Genomic DNA, 21,544 nt, shown 5'->3' on the forward strand with positions numbered 1-21,544 from the left:
CTGTCTGCTCTTCCCCTGCTATGCTCTCTCTCTCTGTTTCTCTCAAAATAAATAAAAAAAAAAAAAAAAAAAAAAAAAATAGAATGTTTAAAAAATATAAAAATAATATCTTAATAAATGGGAGAGAATAAAATAAACCCTCAAATCTTATATCCTCAGTTTGTTTTCTTTTCTAGTCAAACAACCCAGCATTTAATAAGGCTCTAGGCAATAGAAAATTGGATATTCTATAAAACTCCCAATTAACCAGAATCCCTGATTAATAACATTTTTGTAAATCTCAAAATGTATGCTGAAAACATTGTCTCTGAGTCAAGTTATTTGGCTTAAACCAAAACTCTTTGGTCAAGTAGGCCCTCTGGGGGTTCCCTGTGGCTCCAATCAATCCCCTATACCAGCAACATCTGCATCTCTACTCACCACTGAAACTCTGTTAACCGTAAATTTAATAGGAACACTTTGTTCCCAAAGCTCAATAAACATTTGTCCAGCCCTCTGGATGATGAAACCCAGATACAATGAAATTAAGTAACTCATTAAAGCACTCCTGACCAGTAAGGGGCAGACCTGAGACAAACCTCAGGTGGTTTGACACCAGAACTCACAATCCTAACCACTTCACCTCTGTAATCCAGACCTCCAGTAGTTTGAGCAAAGGGTCTGAAATATGAAAGTAACATGGCATGGACAGAAACCAGCAAAATAGGTTATGTGGAGGGAAGTGAGGTGTACTGGGGCCTGCTCCTAAAGAGTATTGGATGTAATGTTAAATAAAAATTTAATGCTACACAATTTATTCACTCATTCAGTCACGTATTATTTGAGTGCTTATTCTTTGCTAAGTTTACCACTGGGTAGAGAGTGGTAAATAGAATAGACTTAGTACCCTCCCTCATGGACCTTATACTCCAGTGAGAAGAAACAGTGTTAATTAGATTCATGGATAGCTTTCAGTGTTCCATCAACGAACATCTTTAGCTTTGATGAGACATTCTCTAGAAACACTTAACCCATAAATCTGTTTCATTCAGATTCATTACACATCCATGGTGCTACATAACTCTGCAAAATGATTCACAGTCCATTGCTTATCTACTTGGGATAATGAGCCTTGGTGTTCTTGGATGACTGAGGAAGAACATGTGATACTGAAGTTTGACAGAAAATGGTAGATATGATCCATCTCTAGAAGGCAAGGGTAGAAGTCATCTAAAATGTGGTGGTGCATTGAGCATCTTCAGTGAACGTTTTTCTTTAGCATCTACTACGTGTAGGGCACTTTCCAAGTTTTTAGCAGGTGCTGAAGAAATCTTTTTTGATGAGACAGTCTCCAGAAACATTAAACTTTGATTGAGAATAGAAATACTTAGTGCCTGGCCTCGCTTGTAATCTCTATAAGGAATCATTTCTAAAGATAAATCCCAGGGGCGCTTGGGTGGCTCAGTCAGTTAAGTGTCCGACTTCAGCTCAGGTCATGATCTCGCAGTCTATGAGTTCAAGCCCCACATCAGGCTCTGTGCTGACAGCTCTGAGCCTGGAGCCTGCTTCAGATTCTGTGTCTCCCTCTCTCTTTGCTCCTCCCCTGCTCACACTGTCTGTTTGTCTGTCTGTCTGTCTCTCTCTCAAAAATAAACATAAAAATTTTTTTTAAAGATAAATCCTACATAAAGTAGAATATTTATATTGACTTGAAAGGACTCGGACACATGTGTACTGACTAGCTGCAGCCTCTAGAATTAGCACAGACTTGTTATGCTTGTGGAATTACTTCATCAGAGAAATAGTCTTTTGTACTGACTTTTATTCTTTTTTTTTTTTTAATTTTTTTTTCAACATTTATTTATTTTTGGGACAGAGAGAGACAGAGCATGAATGGGGGAGGGGCAGAGAGAGAGGGAGACACAGAATCGGAAACAGGCTCCAGGCTCCGAGCCATCAGTCCAGAGCCTGACGCGGGGCTCGAACTCACGAACCGCGAGATTGTGACCTGGCTGAAGTCGGCCGCTTAACCGACTGTGCCACCCAGGCGCCCCTGTACTGACTTTTATTCTTAATAGGTTCTGTTTTGTTTTGTTTTTTAATTTTTTTTTTCAACGTTTATTTTTTTTGGGACAGAGAGAGACAGAGCATGAACGGGGAGGGGCAGAGAGAGAGGGAGACACAGAATCGGAAACAGGCTCCAGGCTCTGAGCCATCAGCCCAGAGCCCGACGCGGGGCTCGAACTCACGGACCGCGAGATCGTGACCTGGCTGAAGTCGGACGCTTAACCGACTGTGCCACCCAGGCGCCCCTGTTCTGTTTTTTTTTAAACAAAATCCAAAAAACAGTAGTTATGGCACCCCAAGTATGTAAGATAAGACTTTAATTTACAATGTTTTTGAAATTAGATGGTTATTTTGTATGCTATATCACAAGGCCAAAGGCTCAAAAAAAATATGCCTGTACTTAAGAAATAAAATATAGTTTTATCCTTTAACACCATGACACATATGAGGTTCAGTAGAACTTTCTGGGCACTGCCATTTTATGAATTGGTAACAATAAAACAAAAATCATACACACACACACACACACACACACACACGTGACATGAGAGAGAAGAGGAATGTGGGTGTGTGGGTGTTCAGAAAACCCATGCCAGTGTAGCTAAGATAGGAGTAATGCTGGCAAGTAGGCATGTTGTAAGGTTTGTTCCCTGCAGAATGTTGCCTTTCTCAGTATGTCTCTTCTTATTTTCTGTTTTTTTTTTTAGTATTAAAAAAATTTTTTTAGGGGCGCCTCGGTGGCGCAGTCGGTTAAGCGTCCGACTTCAGCCAGGTCACGATCTCGCGGTCCGTGAGTTCGAGCCCCGCGTCAGGCTCTGGGCTGATGGCTCGGAGCCTGGAGCCTGTTTCCGATTCTGTGTCTCCCTCTCTCTCTGACCCTCCCGCGTTCATGCTCTGTCTCTCTCTGTCCCAAAAATAAATAAACGTTGAAAAAAAAAATTAAAAAAAAAATTTTTTTTTAATGTTTGTTCATTTTTGGCAGAGAGAGACAGAGCATGAATGGGGGAGGGGCAGAAAAAGAGGGAGACACATAATCCTTTTTTTAAAAAATATAATTTATTGTCAAATTGGTTTCCATACAAAACCCAGTGCTCATCCCAACAGGTGCCCTCCTCAATGCCCATCACCCACCCTCTCCTCCCTCCCACCCCCCCATCAACCCTCAGTTTGTTCTCAGTATTTAAGAGTCTTTTATGGTTTGCCTCCTTCCCTCTCTATAAATTACTTCCCCCTTCCTCTCTCCCCCATGGTTTTCTGTTAAGTTTAACAGGATCCACATATGAGTGAAAACATATGGTGTCTGTCTTTCTCTGCCTGACTTATTTCACTTAGCATAGTACCCTCCAGTTCCATCCACATTGCTGCAAATGGCCAGATTTCATTCTTTCTCAATGCCAAGTAGTATTCCATTGTGTATATAAACCACATCTTCTTTATCCATTCGGGGAGACACATAATTCTAAGAAGGCTCCAAGCTCTGAGCTGTCAGCACAGAGCCCGACACTGGGCTCGAACTCACAGACTGCGAGATGGTGACCTGAGCTGAAGTTGGATGCTTAACTGACTGAGCCACCCAGGCGCCCCTATTTTCTGGATTCTTAAGCTGCTGTAGTTTTTTTCAAAGATGTGCCCCTGGATGTTCAGAGTAGGTTCTTTAAAAAGGGAGCGAGGATATCTGGAATAATCATTCCTTGAAATAAAGCAAAATAATTGGTAAATGTAAAAATAGACTTGGATAAGTACACATCAAAAGTTAACCTTGGATGCTTGGACTCAGTAAAAAAAAGATTTACGTAAGTAATGATTGTATTCATATTAGTACCCAGTTATTCAAAATGGCCAGTATTTACTAACACGCAAACTGAATGAAGCATAATTTTTTTTAGTAGGAGAATATATATATTATGAAGATGTTGAGGATAAGCACATTGAATTCCTTAATCTTAAAAACATTGCAGGGAGGGTGCAAACACTTATATTACTGTCCCCTATCTTATGTGCTAAGAAGAATGCACATAAACGTTGAGATCTGAATAAGCTCACGATAGCCACAATAGCCAGGTGAAGGAGGAGTCACTAAAGAGACCACAGAAACAGAACATTGCTAGTTGCTTGTGGTGACCAGCTGTGAAGAGAGCTTTGGCAAATTATGTATCCAGGTCTCGGTAAAAATCATTTACACTTCCTTCATTTATCTAAGCCACACTGTCATCACTGCTCCCTCATCTTTCTGTTGCTGACCAAACTGCAAAGAAACAATAATACAATGTACATATTTTAATTTTATCTTCTTTATGTTGTTCTTTCCAGGCTTCTTTTGAGATGGATTTCACATAGGTAGAATTTCAGAGCTGAATGAAAGCCCGACACTATTCAACCTTTTTTACTCTAACTTGCATCCACAATTTTTACTCATTTGTTCTGCATGATGTTGCTTTAAAAAAAAAAAACTTTTTAAAAGCAGTTTTAGTTCACAGTAAAATTGAGGGAAAGGACCGAGATTTCCGTATAACATATCCCTGCCCACACATGCATAGCCTCCTTCATAATCAGTATCTCCCACCAGAGCGGTACATTTTTTATAATGGATGAACTTAAATTGATACTTCATTATTACTCAAAGTCTATAGTTTACATTACGATTAACAGTTGATATTGTATATTCTATGGGTTTAGACAAATGTATAATGATGTGAATCCATCATTATGGTACAATATGGAATATTTTCACTGCCATAAAAACCCTCTGTGCTTTGCCTATTCAGGAGAGTCCCCCAACTTCTAACCTTTCTATTAACATCATAGCTTTGCCTTTCCCAGAATGTCATATAGTTGGAATCATATAGTATGTAGCCTTTTCAGATTGGCTTCTTTCACTTTGTAATGTGCATTTAAGGCTCTTCCAAGGCTTTTCATGACTTGATAGTTCCATTTCTTTTTAGTACTGAATAATATTCTGTCATCTAGATGTATGTACTTTATGCATTTACCTGCTATAATATATCTTGATTGCTTCTAATTTTTGGCAACAGGATTTTGTGTGGACACAAGTTTTCAACTCCTTTGGGTAAATATCGAGGAGTGGGACTGCTGGATCACATGCTAAGAGTATGTTTAGTTTTGTAAGAAACCACCAAATTCTCTTCCAAAGTGGCTACACCATTTTGCATGCCCACCAGCAGTGAATGAGAGTTCCTGTTGCTCTACATCCTTGCCAGCATTTGCTGTTGTCAGTGTAGTGGTGTCTCACTCTTATTCTAATTTGCATTTCTCTGTAGATATGTGAAACGGAGCATCTTTCCATGTGCTTATTTGCCATCTGTATATCTTCTTTGGTGAGTTGTTTATTAAGATCTTTGGCCTGTCTTGGGATGCCTTGCTGTCTCAGTCAGTGGAGCGTGTGACTCTTGATCTTGGGGTTGTGAGGTCAAGCCCCACCTTGGGTGTAGAAATTATTTAAAAAAAAAAATAAACTAAAAGAAAAAAAGAATATTTAGTCCATTTTTAACTGGGTTATTTTCTTGTTGAGTTTTAAGAATTGTTTGTATATTTTGGATGACAGTCCTTTATGAGATGTATCTTTTGCAAATATTTTCTGTGATGTTGCTTTTTGAACAATATTGCTGATTGCCCCGATCAGCTCTCTAAAGCCCAGCTCTATAAAGCCCAGGTAAATGTCTCACATGTCCTGGCCACAGATGTCACACAATCTCTTTGGTACCAGGTCAACATAGTTCCTTGTAGTTCCCTCTCACAAAAGGTTCTACCCCTCTTAACACCACGTTGCCTGGCCTTGATCTAAATGAAGCTGTGTAGCCACAGAGGGTGTGCTCCATGGGTGCCTTGGCAGAATTCTATGGCATACATGTAGAGGACCACTAATCTACTCAAACTCCTCATTTGACATGTAATACAAGCGAGTCACAGAGAGTAGAGTGATCTCAAGTCAATGGCAGGCCTGGGATAAGAATCCAAATTTCTCACTTTCAAGTATAACATCCTTTTCATTGCTTCCATGCTAAAGAGGGAGAACCAAAGAAGCATTTATAGTTTCAGGCACTCAGTTGTCATCCTGCACAATGGGAGTTTCACAGCATCTTATTTTCTGTGTGGCTTTCTGGGTCTTAACTGAAAACCTAAGGAAACCTAAGTATTGTGCTTCACACAAAGAAATGGTACAATGGACTCATCACCAACAGATAAGGTATATTGAGTGGAACTTCTAGGGGAAGGATTTTTTTTTTTTTTATATTCAGTGATCAGTTTATTCTCTCCTGCCTGGGCATTTTATTTCGGATTCTATTCTTAAATATAGAATGTCACTTTTCTGTGTGCAACTACCTGATTCAAGACTTTGGCCTAATTAATATTTGTACTGACCAAATGATATTAGTCCCCTATTGGCTTATATCTAAACCATCCAACTTCAGCCATACAAATGGTTGAGTACTCTATCTGAAGACCCCTGGAGCCGAAAAATAGCAAAGATTTTATTCATAGTCCCAGTGACTTACAGTGCCTTTGCAGAGCCTGCCTCTTCCTCCTTTTTCATGTTTTTTCCCCCACAAATTGCCTTCATAGTTAGTGTTTTCATTGGTAAGGAGGGGCAAGGAACTTGGGTTTATGCTTATAAGGGTAAAATAATATTTTATGCTATTATTAAATATCTAATATAAAAATGAGAAGCTGCTTGGGAGTTTGATGTGTAGGGTCTCTGGAAGCTTCTGGAATTTTTTAAAAGTTTTTATGTTTTTTGCTTATTTAAATAATCTCTACACCCCACATGGGGCTCAGACTCACAACCTTGGGATCAAGAATCACATGCTTTTCTGACTGAGCCAGCAAGGCACCCTAGTCTCTGGAATTTTTAAAGATCTCTGTTCTCACTAAACATTCTGCATCTTCCAGATAGAATCCTTTCCCTTTCATGTCAAACTTCCATTAATCCTTCAAGATCTAGCTCATTTATTGCCTACTCTCCAGCTTTCTTCTCATTCTGTCCAGAAAACTTAGTCTTCTATCCTCTCATGTCACTTTATTCAGGTTTATTACAACACTTTCCACTCTAAACTGCAATGAATTGTTTATATGTCAGTCTTTTCCCTACCCCTAGCAGCTCCTCTGGGCTGTCCTCTCCTTGAGATACAAAAAACTGTGTTCTATTCATTTTTTGAAGAACCATAGAGGGCCCTTAATGTCTTACTTCAAAGCATGAATAACTTGAGCACCATTAACTGAAAGAACGTCTGCTTCTGAACAATCTCATCTTACCCAGACACTGGATGGTCTATAGCTACCCAACATTTCCATTAACAGAATCATTCTGTAAATGTTTTGTTCCTGGAAAGCTTTCCATTCTATGCAAACATCTTGCACCTCAGTGAAGTAATACTAAATATTACTAAATAATTTATTTATCCATGAACAAATGAGATCTGGATTAGTTGGCAGAGGAGGATAGTAACCTGAAGATTTGGAACATAGGAAAGGTTTGATGGAGGAGGTCTGTACTGCCTTGTAGAGTTCAAGAGTGGGGCAAGAAAATAAGGGGAACTGGTTGTTGGAGTAGGGAAGAGATACAGCATTAAAGCCATGTTGCACCTTCAGAAGTGGGAATGGGAGCGTGAAAAGGAATGTGTGGGGGTGCCTGGGTGGTTGAGTTGGTTAAGTCTCCAATTTCAGCTCAGGTCATGATCTCACAATTCGTAGGCTCAAGCCCTGCACTGGGCTCTACACTGACAGTGAGGAGCCTGCTTGGGAATCTCTCTGTCCCTCTCTTTCTGCTCCTCCCCTGCTCATTCTCTCTCTCTCTCTGTGTCTCTCAAATAAATAAATAAACTTTAAAAAAAGGTATTTGTGGAACTTGAATATATCCCTCACCTAAATTACAGTTTGTCCAGGACCAGCCCTGGTTGGACTAAAACCTCTGCTGTATGTGGATGTTGCTCTGAGGCTGAAATAAACCAGTCTCCCATGTCAGTGACCAGTGGGTGCTGACAGATCTGTGTATGTGAATTTCATTTTTCTTTTTTCCTGAATGGGTCAGATCTTCTTTGATAGATGTCAACCGTCTAGGCTCCAGTACTATTGTGAACGCATGTCCTGTCATTTACAAGCAAACTCCACCAGAAAATGTGGGGAAAGCAGACAATACTCAGAGTGTGTGTGGGCTTGTGGTGTTGTTGTTGTTATTGTTGTTGTTGTTGTTTTAACATGGCTTTGCCTATGGGGAGACTGAACTGGCAGCTTCTGCCAATGTGGCAATAAAATGCAGGAAACAAAGACCTTCAGCTCCACTATTGACCAAGTTAGGAAAGGGAAGTCTTATTACCTCCTTGAATTCTCATGATTCAGTACAGTTATTTGCTGGGCTGACATCCTGTTGATGAGTTTTAAAGCTTAAAGGAGGAAAGAAGGAATTACTATTTTTCCTCAGCTCTACAATTTTAAAATCACTGGGTCACAGATCTTTAAAGCCGTGGTTCACGTTCTAAATGAAAAAGAAAGCAGCAAAAACATTGGTTTGGCTTCCTTCAAGCAGAATAGTCCAGAGATGTTAATTATGCAGAAACTCCTAAGATGCCAGACAACTGCCAATTAAAAGCCGATTCAGGAATGAGAAAGGGGTTTCTTTTGGGCTTTGAATTTCCCGAGTGCATGTTTTTAAAGGTAAGGTTGTGCACTCAGAAAAGAGAGTGAATTGTAGATTTCTTGTATAAAACAGCTGGGAGAGTAGGCTGGTGTTTTATTTACTCTTGCTGCCTTCCCTTCACCAAACTACAGCCCATTCGATATATTGTCAGTGTTCTCGTGAGAGATTAAGTGGGCTGGGAACTCTCCCACCTCCCCCCTGCCCACTTATTGATATTAATACTTAAAGCGATAGATGAATGCCAGAGGAGAAAGTAAAAACTGGGAAATGAAATCTAACAACACACTTTTTCTCTTGGCCTCCTACAACTGTTTCATATTTTTTGTAGCTGTTTTAAGTTACCTCAGTGTATCAAATCTAAAACAAATCCATATTATATTTAGGATAGATAGGTATGTAAAAAAAAACAAGCTTTTTGCATACAAAATACTATAGTATGTTTTATGCAACTACTGAATTTGACTCCTTGAATTTTTGTTAGCTACAGTGTTGTTACTGAAATTAGAACACTGGGATCACTATAGGCATCACATCAGCATAGGTCTGTCCCACGCTGACTTTGTCAACATTATACACACAACCTGGTGATGAGACAAAGTAGAGTTTGTTACTTACCACGGTAAGGAAGCCACTGCCTCTCAAAGCTTTGGCAGTGTCCTGGAGAAGGAAAAGCAGGATCCGAATTTAGTGAGAGATACAGGTTTTTTTAGGGTGGGTCTTTCAAAGTAAGGAGGCTGATTAGGGTTGGGTAGGCTCACAAAACAGTAGTCTACGATTTGATGGAAAAAACAAGGTGAGGATTTTTGAACTCAGTGATTCATAGAACCGTAGGGGGTAAACTCACAGTTGGTATTTTCCATTGAAGAGTTAATGTGTCTTAGGTCTTTAAGGAAATTCCTATAATAACAGTCAAACTGTTGCCTGGAAAAAAGATTCATGCTAATGGAGACCGGGATGATATAAGGTCATTTTCCTATAGATAGTAAGGTGTGGTTTAGGTTTTCTGTATCCAGACTGACTGTTGGATCAATGGTTTCAGTTCTCTGGTCTCCTCAGATAACTTATTCTGGTAGCAGATGAACTGCAACATTTTATTTTTTTTTTTTATTTGCATTTCCTTTCTTAGTAGCAATTTGACATAAGACTTTTACATTTCATTATTGATTTGCAGTAATTTATTAGTTTATGAACCTATACCTTGTGTTAGGGAAAATTAAAATAGGAAAAATTTCCAAACAAATGCGCACTAGCAGTCACCACTGGAACCCTGCAACAAATTCTGTAAACCAGAGAGGGCAGCAGAGGGAAGCCAAATTCTATGCGTGATTATTTAAACAGCAACCCGTTGTTTTGGACAATTCTTAGGAAGCAATTTAGGAAGATGAAATCATGAGTCCTGGGTACTTTCCAAGAGATGAAATCCTCTGAAGCAGGCAGGAAATTGCCATTGTTTAAAAGTTCCAGCTCTGTCTTCAGACCACTTGTCTCTTTCTCTTTAAGTTGGAAGCAGAGAAATTGTGCGGGATCATCGTAAGCTCCATTTCAGATTCTTTCTTAACCCCGTTCCGACATAGGATATAAATTCCATTAGATGTCTGTGACTTCCATTTTCTCTCCTCAGCACACGTCAGTAGCCACAGTCTAGAGAAGGACAGGAGGGTGCTCTGGGGCAGTAAGGCATCCTTAGCCAAAGAGGCTGTCTAGGGGTGAAGCAAGGAGGAGGCTTTGAAACAAATGTGAACACTGTATTTACATTTAAATTAAAATGGAAACTTCTTATAGGTTATGTTTCTGAAAGGTGTGTGTCGTGCATCTGCTGAGGTCTATTGTTTATTCATGCTGTAAATCCTTTGAAATGTGTTAAAATGTTTCCCACTCATTATAAAGCTCCTGCCACCCCTGGATTATGACTTTGATGTCACCAATCCTGCTTCAAAGGCTTCTTTCTGGGCTATTAATCACAGTTTAGCCTCTGAAGATATCGCCAGAGAAAACATTTGGACATCTTTGTGCTAGACTTGCTAAAAACTTTGAAATCTTGAGTGTCTTGCCTGTGCACAAATTGCAGCATTTCCTTTCATTGACAACTTTTTATTTTGCTACAGAATCAGATGACATCCTAGGTGAAAAAGCAAACAGCTCTCTTCAAGAACTTAGTTTGGGAGGTTAGGGACAGGAGAGGAGAGGAGAGATTAAGGATGGGTGGGGAGAGAAGAGCGTCTGAGCAGGCCACTCAGCTCCTTCAAAGGTAAAAAGCATTGGGAATCAGAATGGCCAAGAGATGGCGGTTCAGAGTGGGGGTTGTCTTATCATTTTTCTCATCGTTCAGCTGTTTTTTTGACTGACCAGTGCTCACAGTTGCAAACTAGTAAGATCCCTTGGTGTTCTCTTGCCCTCTACTCTCTGCTTTGAGTCCTAGGTGAACTATGCACAGCAAATGGTAATAATAATATGACTGGTAATAATTAGTGCTGGCTGACATGAAGAGAGCACTTACCTTCACCAACCCTGCATTGACAGTGCTTGACATGAGTTACCCTCACTGAATGCCTGCAACAACTCTGAGAGCAAGGTAGTACTGTCTTCATGTTATAGATAAGGAAACTGAGGCTCTGAGATATTAATTAACTTGTTCAAGGTCACACCCCTGGCAAATGCAAAGACCCATCGGCCCCAGACTCAATGGCCCTTGCCCATATTCTCTGTGTCCTCTGGTTCCCTGTGTGGAATTCTCTCTGTGTGCTGAGAGATCCATACTGCCAGATCTGCTAATCAGTGTCTGTGTCTTAAACCTTCACAGTGGGGTTCTCTGTTGTCCAGTTTCTCTTTCAGGAAAGCTCCTAGCATCTGTTTTCTTGTATATCCATCTCCTTCAGGGACTAACAGTGCCCTAGTTCAAGACAGTCTTTTAATTGTGGTAAAAGAAACAACAAGAAACCTACCCTTCTAACACATTTTTAAGTGTATAGTACAATATTGTTCACTGTGTGCACACTGTTTTACACCAAGTCTCTAGACCTTTCTCATCTTGCATTACTAAAACTTTATACCCAGTGAGCAAAAGCTCCCCATTTCCCTGTCCCCTCAGCCCTTGCCAGCCAACATTCTACTCTCTGCTCTTATGAGCTTATCTATTTTAGATACATCATATAAGTGGGACCATGCCATATTTGTCTTTCTGTGGCTGCCTTATGTCCCTTAACATAATGTCCTCCAGGTCCATCTGTGTTGTCTCAAATGGCAGGATGACCTTTTTTATAAGGCCAAGTAATATTTCCATTGTACGTATATACCACATTTTCTATATCCATTCATTCTTTGATGAACATTTAGTTTGTTTTCGCTACTTGGCTGTTGTCAGTGATGCAATGAACCTGGGAGGCAAATATCTCTTCACAGTTCTGTTTCCAATTGTTTTGGATAAATACCCAGAAGTGGGATTGTTGGATCACATGGTATTCTATTTTTTTATTTTTTCAAGAACTTTCATACTGTTTTCCATATTGGGTGCGCCATTTTACATTCCCACGGGCAGTGCACAAAGGTTCCAGTTTCTCCATGTCTTTGCCAACACTTGTTATTTTCTGTTGTTATTGTTGTATTTATAATGATTATCCTAACAGTATAAAGTGATATATTGTTGTTGTTTTGATATGTGTTTCCCTGATTCTTAGTGATGTTGAGCATCTTTTTATATACCGGTTGGCCATTTTTATGTCATCTTTGGAGAAATGCCTATTTAAGTCCTTTGCCCATTTTAAAATCAGGTTATGTTATTTTAATTTTTGCTGTTGGGTTGTAGGAGTTCCTTATAGATCTTGGAAATTAGCCCCTTATAGATTTGCAAATATCATCTCCCATTGCGTAGGTTGCCATTCCCTATGTTGATTGTTTCCTTTCCTGTGCAGATGGGATCTCACTTGTCTATTTTTGCTATTATTGCCTGTGCTTTTGATATCCTATCCAAGAAATCATTGCCAAGATCAATGTTATGAAACTTGGCCCCTATAATTTCTTCTAGGAGTTTTATAGTTTTAGGTTTTACATTAAGTCTTTAATCCAATAGGAGTTGGATTTTGTGTAAGTTAGGGATCTAGTTTCATTCTTTTCCATGAGGATATTGAGTTTTCCAAACATAGTTTGTTGAAGAGACTGCTTTTTCCCCATTGTATAATCTTGATACCCATCTTAAAGGTCATTTAACCATATATGCATATGTTTATTTCTGGGCTCTCTGTTCTGTTCCATTGGTCTATATGTTTGTCTTTATGCTGCTACCATACTATTTTGATTACTGTAGCTTTATAAGATATATTGAAATCAGGAAGTGTGAAGCTTTCAGCTCTTCTCTTCCTTCTCAAGATTGTTGGGAGCTTTGGGTCCTTTGTGGTTCCAGATGAATTTTAAGATTGTTTTTTATATTTGTATTTTTAAAAAATCCATTAGGATTTTGATGGGGATTGCATTGAATCTATAGATCTCTTTTGGTAGCAATGGACATTTTAACAATATTAGGTCTTTTAATTCGTGAACATAGTAAAGAGTAGCAGAATATGCCACCCTAAAATATACCACATTGGCATAAAGATTATTTTGAGCTGAAAGCAATTGAGAAAAAGCAGATGTAAGAAAAGCTCTCTGCCCTCCCCCTATTTGCATAAGAGAAAATTTGTAGAAGTGTCCCCCCACCCCAACCCTTCTGTATCAGGAAGAACAAAAGTTACTCACCAGAGACAACTCTAGACCCTTATCAGCCCAGAGACAGCACCAGAGGAATCTATATAACAAAACTTCACTAACTAGCCCTTACGTTCCATTAACTTCTCCATATATTTACCCTTCCATAATTTACTGCCCCTAGAAACTCAAAGATCTTTTTTTGTTGTTGTTGTCTTGTCACTTACGTAGAAATTTCTTGTTCTTTTATTAAGATGCTATGTGACCCAATTCTAGCCACCCCTTGAGTTACTCATTACTGGGTACTCCTGTGTGTGTGTGTGTGATGCATACAGTAATAAACTTCTGTTTGTTTTTTCTCCTGTTAAACTGCCTTCTGTCAGTCAAATTTTCAGGGCCCCAGGAAATGAACCTAAGATGAGTAGAGGAGAAAGATTCTTTTCTTCCCCCAGAACAAGATGTCTTTCCATTTACTTGTGTGTCTTCTTTAATTTCTTTCAAAAATGTTTTGTAGTTTTCAGCATATAAGTCTTTTGCCTCCTTGGTTAAGTTTATTTCTAGTATTTTATTCTTTTTGATGCTATTGTAAGTGGGATTGCTTTTTACTTTCCTTTTCAAATTTTGATTGTTAGTTCATAGAAATGCAACTGATTTTTCTAGGCTGATTTTACATCTTATAACTTTACTGAATTCATTTATTCTAACAGGTTTTTTGATGGGATCTTTAGGGTTTTCTATACATAAAATCATGCCACCAAAGAACAGAGATCACTTTACTTCTTTCTTTACAATTTGGATGTTTTTTATTTCTTCTTCTTGCCTAATTGCTTGAGCTAGGGCTGCTAGTTGGTGGTGAGAGTGAACATCCTTGCCTTGTTCCTGATCTTAGAGGAAAAACTTTTAATCTTTCACTGTTGAGTATGTTAGCTGTGGGCTTTTCATTTATGTCCTCTTTATGTTGTGGTAATTTTTTTCTTTTCCTAGCTTATTGAGTGAGTTGGAGAGGGTTTTTTTTTGTTGTTGTTGTTGTTTGTTTATGAAACTAATATAAATTCAGTTTATATTATAAATTATAATTTATAAATTATTACAATTTGTTTATAATTTATGTCATTAAGGTTTCAAAATTCAAATTCTTCTAAATTGTTCATATTCAGAGAAGATCATTTGGAAAATTAATAAAAATACAAGGCCGAAAGGGAAAAATTACTCATAATACTATTCCTTAACTTTTCCTTCACTTTAACTTTTTTGTCTTTTTTGCTTAGGTAACTTGGCCCAGACAAGAGCCAGGATGACAGCAGCCTCAAGATCTTTGCCTCCTCATTTCAGTGCTGGAAGAGCCAAGGTGAGTAGCAGGTTTGTACCCAAAATAATGGGGACCATGGGGTGCTCCTGCCTTGGGGACAATCCTAGAATAGGCAACTTTAGTTTATCTGGCACACTGCTGGGGCAGTCTGGTCAAGAGATGGAAGGCCAGGAGATCAAGAATTAGGAAATTTGAAACAATATCATGACATCCTTACAGTCTTGTGTCAGGGAAGAAAACTTTTCCTCTACCCTTTTAACTTCAGTTCTTGGGGGACTATGAATTAAACTCAACCTGAAAGATTAACAGGGGAAAAAGCAGATTTTAATCATGCACATACAGGAGCTCACTCAAAAAAGTGACTCAAAGGGGTAGTTAGAATTTGAGACTTATATACCATCTTGATACGGATTAAACAGGGGGAGAAGGGCACTTCTGGGAGAACAAATGACTTTTGAGAAAAGCAAATGGTCCCTTAGGAGAATAGATGGGAGATATGATAGTTTTGCGAGTGTTTATTTAGGCAATTTCTTATCCCAGTGCTCATTTCTCCTCTCTGGTGATAGAAGTCAGTCTTCCATGGCAGGTTGTGAAACTGCCAGGGAGGAGCTTTATGACAGTTGGATTATTTTGAGAGGTCCTGTTTTTAGCCAGATGAGGGGAGTTCAGAATAAGCGTCTTCTTGCAATTGTTGATTCTCAAATGTCCTCAGTTCAAAATAATACCTATGCCACTAGGAGTATTCCGGACCCCTTCACGTGATTTCTCAGAAAGACCACTTAAAATACAGAATAGTGACACTTGGAAATAAAGTCTATCTAGAAAGAGATAAAGCCTTTTTCCTTGAGGCTATCACTAACCTACAAAGGAGGATAACTGGGACCAAATGGAGTCAGCAGGGAGGAAAGAAACCAAACCATTTTTTATTGCTCTGCTTTGCCCTCTGAAAAATGAGCAGTGTACTTGTCTGTGCAGAAGGGATGTTAGAAGGGTTAGTAAATATCCTTCTGTAAAATATTTTTAATCGTTCCATCCTGCCTACTAATGTTTAAGCAAGGATCTCAAGGATCGGATGGTTAATGTTCATTGTATATGCTAACTCCGAAAACCAATTATCTGAAAGGTGATAGAGTAATAAATAGATTACATCTCTGAATTTTCATATATTTTTATTTACATTGAATATTAAGTTATTTAATAAAGAATAATAAATTCAGCCACACATAATCCTGTTGAGTATTATCTCAGAATTGATAGACACGTACGTATCTTTACTTCTTTTGAGAATGGCTTACCTACACATAATAGGGAACCAGATCATTTTTATTAGCAATAATTTTTATACCCATATTGCTATTATAACCCCATGTATTACTCTACTTTTCAGTCTTGTGAGTTTGTGGCAAGGTATTAGTACTATTTAACTTGGTTTATATGGAACCCTAGAAAAGATTCACTTAGGAGTGTCGGTGGTTCTAAGATATTAGAATCTCTTGATATTATTACATGTAAAATTTTGTAAGTACAGTTGATTCTTATTTTTTTAATGTTTCTTTTTTTTAATGTTTATTTATTCTTGAGAGAGAGAGAGAGAGAGAGAGAGAGAGAGTGCACACACGCATGAGTGGGGGAGGGCAGAGAGAGAGGGAGACACAGAATCCGAAGTAGGCTCCAGGCTCTGAACTGTCAGCACAGAGCCTGACGTGGGGCTCGAACGCACAAATGGTGAGATCATGACCTGGGCTGAAGTCAGATGCTTAACTTACTGAGCCACCCAGGCACCCCAGTTGTTCCTTATTACTCATAAAAATTATGTTCTGTAAAGTTGCTGTGAGCACTGAATCAGCAAATACTGAGGCATTGCTCCTAGGGGAAATAACATGGTTAGGTTCCTGAAGCCTCTGGTCATAACATTGTTGTCAACCAGTTAATACATAATCTTGTTTTATGTGTGTTTCTGTTTAAAGGCATGTTATTTAATATATATTCTTACAAATAATTACATACAGTATTTCTTTGTATAAAATCGTATTTTAATTACAGTATTTGTGTTATTGAACTCAAGGCCAGCGGCACTATAACTCATGCCTGAATGAAGTTTATCCAACACACATATGTTCTCTACGAGGTACTTAATAACCTTCTTGCATTTAGGAACACCAGATAGCACTCCAGCACTATGCTTGGGGGCTATTTGAAACAGTGTAGTCACTAGCCAAAAGTACAAAAATGCAAAACACATGGCACTTAAATAAACTTGGAAAAGGACGCTTGCTTATAGCATGAAAGCTAAAACAGGGAGGCAGAGTGTCACCTTGTTCAACCTGAGCTGGAAACATGTACATTAGGTGATCAAAGTTTTCACTACTCTGTATGTCTGTGGATGACTATGAAAGCATTGCAGGTACTTATTTGAGGGTTATAAACAAATTTTTAAAAGTAGGCACATACAGGGTCACCTGGGTGGCGCAGTCATTTAAGTAGCCAACTCTTGATCTTGGCTCAGGTCATGATCTCACCGTTTGTGGGTTCAAGCCCCACATCGGGTTCTGTGCTGTTGGTGTGGGGCCTGCTTGGGATCCTCTGTCTCCTTCTCTCTGCCCCTGCACCACTTTTGCATGTTCTCTCACCCACTCACTCACTCTCAAAATAAATAAACATAAAAAACAAAACCTTAAAGAAAAAAGCACATATAGAATCCACAAATAATGAGGATCAACCGTATTTGCGTGGTTTTTTTGGCTCCCACCAGATTCTAAAAGGGATCGTGGCACAAAAAGATTAAGACTCCTGTGTGATATTCTCTACCAGCCCATGTTTCCTTCCTTTCCTCAATTTGATTTTGTAGCTTTTGGGTTCTGCCAGGACCCCACTCCCCTTCCTTCCACACCCAGAATACCAGCACAGTGTTACCTCTCTCTCTCCGCTCTCTGATTTATCCAAGATAAAATAACAGAGGTGATCTAGGAGGCTGGCTCCAACACCATTCAGCGCCACCACATTAGGATGGTTTCAAAGCCAGTCTTGCTTTTCCGTTCAGGGCTGTGGAGGCTTCGAGAGGAGTGATGTCATTGGGCTTTCTTCCTTAAGGGGTAGACAGATCATTTGATAGCAGTAAAAATTCTTGACAAAAGATGTTGTCCAGAAGATGGATGTAAGTACTTCTAAGGTTTCAGGATGCAAATAATGGGCACTTACTAAGACTGAGAAAAAAAATCAGTTTTTCATTTATTGCTGAAATCTAGATAGTTTATGAGACTTTTTTGGAATCTATGTCTTTATCCTAGGGTAAATTTAGTTGACAGATGAGGCAAGTCTTTTTAATAAAATAATGCTTTCAGACCAATTTTATAAATTCTATCAAATCATATAGAAAGACAGTTTATAATGTTTTAGAGGTAAAGTTTTAGAATCAGACAGAACCGGGTCCGGATGTAGACATGGCCAATTACTAGCTGCAAGGACTCTGGAAGATTTTCCTAAGATCTCTGAGCCTTAACCTCCTCATATGTACAATAGGAATAATCATAGTACTAACCTCATAGGGTCATTCTGAGACTTCAGTGGCAATATAAGCAAAGTGGTTACTACTGTGGTTTTACATTGAAACAATAGATGTTTTATTACACATGTTTGGTAACTATCTAAAACTCCATATGTGGAGTCCATACATGTACTGAAACTTGCTCATTTCCTGTGGACTTGGAGTATTACAATTTATAAAGCTGACTCAGGACTACCTTGAACGCTAACCAGTACCTCTCACAAGGAATTGGGCAGGATATTTGTCATGTGGGCAGAAAGCAGGATTGCTCAGCTCCAGTTGACTTATAGTGTTGTATAAATTGGCATTGGAAGAGAAAGGATACTGGGTTAGACAGACAATGGTTTGGTCCAGAATATTGGTTCTACCAATCATTTTGAAAATTGGTTTCATTGGAAGTATTTTCTCTGCCAATAAGTAAAAAGATCTTGCTGTATTTTATGGGTGCTAGAACCTGTCATCTACCATTAAAGAAAACCCTGCATCTTTGACATTCATCACAAAACTAAAACTAAATCAGTAATGATAATCATGGTAATAATGGAAGGGAAACTTATGTCACTTCTTGTATGTGTGCAAGGCAGTAACTCTTACTAACCAATTTTACTAATAGGGAAAACAGAAGCTTTCAGAATGTAAATAACTAAGCCTAAGTGCACACAGATAGTAAGTGGAGGAGCTAGAATCTGAACCAGGTATGTCCAGTTCCAAAACTCTGTTCTCTATTAGCATATATCCTGTGGATCTAGGAAAGCTCTTCTAGTTCCTTTTCCTCCTATCTAAGGTGAAAATTTATAAGATACTTTGGAGAAAACTGGTTCTTGTGAATTTCTCACCTTTGGGAAGAACTATTTGCTAGATGATATCCCTAATGAAATCTACTTTTCGAATTCTAAGAGATTTTTTTTAATTAAATGAGACTACTGTTAACTAAATTAGCTCAGGAAGACAAACTCTTAGGTCAGACAACAACCTTCACTTCTGTTTTGATTTTGAATGGGGGGGGGTAGTTCCTTGGGGTTCATGGTAGACCTGGTGCAGACAAGAGCTTTGCACCTAGTCTCCTAGTTTGAAGGACCAAGAGACTCAACTTCTGGTATGTCCCTTGTCCAAAATTCCCTCTTTTAGATCCACTCCATGTTCAGAAGAACCTTGTGACAATGAAAGAGATCCTTGACCAACACAAGACCTTTCCAGATTCTTAAATTAGAAAATACCTCAATGGCATGCTATTTATTCTTTAAACTATAGTGCTAAATGTGCAGGTGATAAACTGTGGACAGGCATTAGCACTTGCAGGCTGTATGTAATACCAAATAGGTTTTTACTTACTTCCCAAGGGTTACTGTGTATGTGAGTAGAAGGACAGAACTTAAGGTCATACTGGGTGGCTAGATAGGGGATCCCACCAGCTTTATAACTGTTGGAGTGCAAATCATTGCTTCATTCTGTATTTTTCTAGTTTACTGCAGAGGACAGGTACTAGTCTTGAAAACAGTAGTTACTGTACCTTTTAAATTATGTCCCAGCAGAATGAATATCCATCAAGGGCTTTCTGATCACTAAACTGTTAAATCCTCAAATGCCAAGGCCCATTGTATATTCTGAGGGAAGGTAACAGGTAAATCCTACTAATAGAGAAATAGGGATGAGTTTTTAAGCTGCTCTTTGCCTGTGTCCTTGAGCCTGAAGGGCTGGCACTCACTGACTAGTTCGAATAAAAAGGGAAGGAAACGAAAGTGGAAAAGCAAGGTTCAAACTAATGTAGGGTTCCTCTGAATAAAAGGAAGTGGTGGAGAAATTCCCAGGTTTAGAGTATGTGTGTATACATGTGTATGAGGGTCAGGTTGGGGAGAAAGATAATAAGGAGAAAAAAAGTTCAAGAAAACTTAGAATTTACAATTTGATGAAAGGCAGACCCTGGCCAAGATCCTCTTTCCTTCAGTCCTGATTGGCTTGCCCTAAACCTCACCAGCTCTGAGCTCCATTCTCCAAATGGGGGTCTGATGGGGGAAGAGAACCTTCAGTGGGTCCTGGCAGATGCCCACAGAGAAAGTGCGGTATAGTCTCAGCAGGTGGGAGCAGGTGTGTTTGTGTTTGTTTTTCCTTTTTCTATATTAGAACAGCCTTCCTTCTCAACACTGTGCTTCCATTTCCTCCTTTCTCATTAAAAAGGTAAAAAAGTCAAACCTACAGGCAGTTGTACCATTGCTTCTTCAGCTGCATACAAATGAACTGATGGCCTTGGGAATGCCTCCAACATGCAGCCTAGAAAAAGGAAACTGCACTGCCCCCTGACATCACTTCATGCAGAGATCTCCCCATTTTCCTGCTCACTATTTAGGTTGCTTTTCTAGTCATTGAAAACTTAACTCCCCATTACTTCCCTTTCTTAAATAAACCTGTTTTCTTTATCTAAGCCAATTGAAGTGTTTCCTTCCATTTTGGACAGTCTCCTAAATACCCGTTGTGGTAGGCCTCATTTTTTGGCCCCATCCCCATGCCTTCGGCCCTTCTAGCGCCCACTTTTCACTTTTGTTGAACGAGGCCGCAGACATCCTCACCCCATGGGGAGGTGGCCGCCTGGACAGCAGTCCACCAAGCAGAACATACTTGCCGACAGCAGCATCTTCCAGTTCAGACATTCCTGCTTCATACCCTTGCCACCTGTTCAGAGCAGATGGGAGGCTGCCATGGCAGAGGCTGGTGCTCAAACGGCACCCGTGCACTCTGCAAACCAAATAGCTTTGTATGTGTAGGAGCAGGGTTTTTATTGTTGAGGCATGGTAACAAAACATGGGCTGTCTCTTCCAATTGGTGTCATTCATAAATTCCTTCTAGTCAGCCTAGGTAGTTAGAATAGATGATTGGGAACAGGTGTATCCCAAGCTCCAGTCTGCAGGGTGGGAGGTGGGAGGGGTGGCAGAGGCAGGGTTTGATGGCAGGAACATGACTGGAGCTCATCAAATTCCCTGTGGTTCAAACCGGGCTTTGGGCCCATGTCTTTATAATCACCCAGCCTCATGGGTCATTGCCCAGTTTTCTCTTAAGGAATAGTTTGGTCTCGTGTGACATTATTGGAGAATTTAACAGGGGTGCATTAGAACATCAAGAAATAAAGAAATAACAGTGAGTGGTGTTTATACTGAGACCATATGATACTTTGCAGAGTGTGGTCCTTCCCAAGTGAGTAGAACAGTGCAAATTCTGTTTTTCTTTTATAAGTCTTAACTCTTCTCCCCATAGTATGCACTGTTGGGTTCTACACTTCAAGGTCCCTCAGGTATTTAACCAAAAAGCCTTTTACATTTTGGAA

At 39.3% G+C, this 21,544-nt stretch overlaps 1 protein-coding gene across 1 annotated transcript in view; it reads left to right on the forward strand.

The window, feature by feature from the left end:
- Positions 1-21,544, forward strand: part of MYO3B (myosin IIIB) — a 434,070-nt gene that overhangs the window by 242,487 nt on the left and 170,039 nt on the right. The window contains exon 23 of the mRNA XM_040475346.1: positions 14,644-14,723. Coding sequence (XP_040331280.1) covers positions 14,644-14,723 — 80 coding nt within the window. The remainder of the gene's footprint in view (positions 1-14,643; positions 14,724-21,544) is intronic.

The sequence above is a fragment of the Herpailurus yagouaroundi genome, unplaced genomic scaffold (assembly GCF_014898765.1).
Source record: "Herpailurus yagouaroundi ecotype Mexico unplaced genomic scaffold, PumYag 140, whole genome shotgun sequence".
Classification (NCBI taxonomy): domain Eukaryota; kingdom Metazoa; phylum Chordata; class Mammalia; order Carnivora; family Felidae; genus Herpailurus; species Herpailurus yagouaroundi.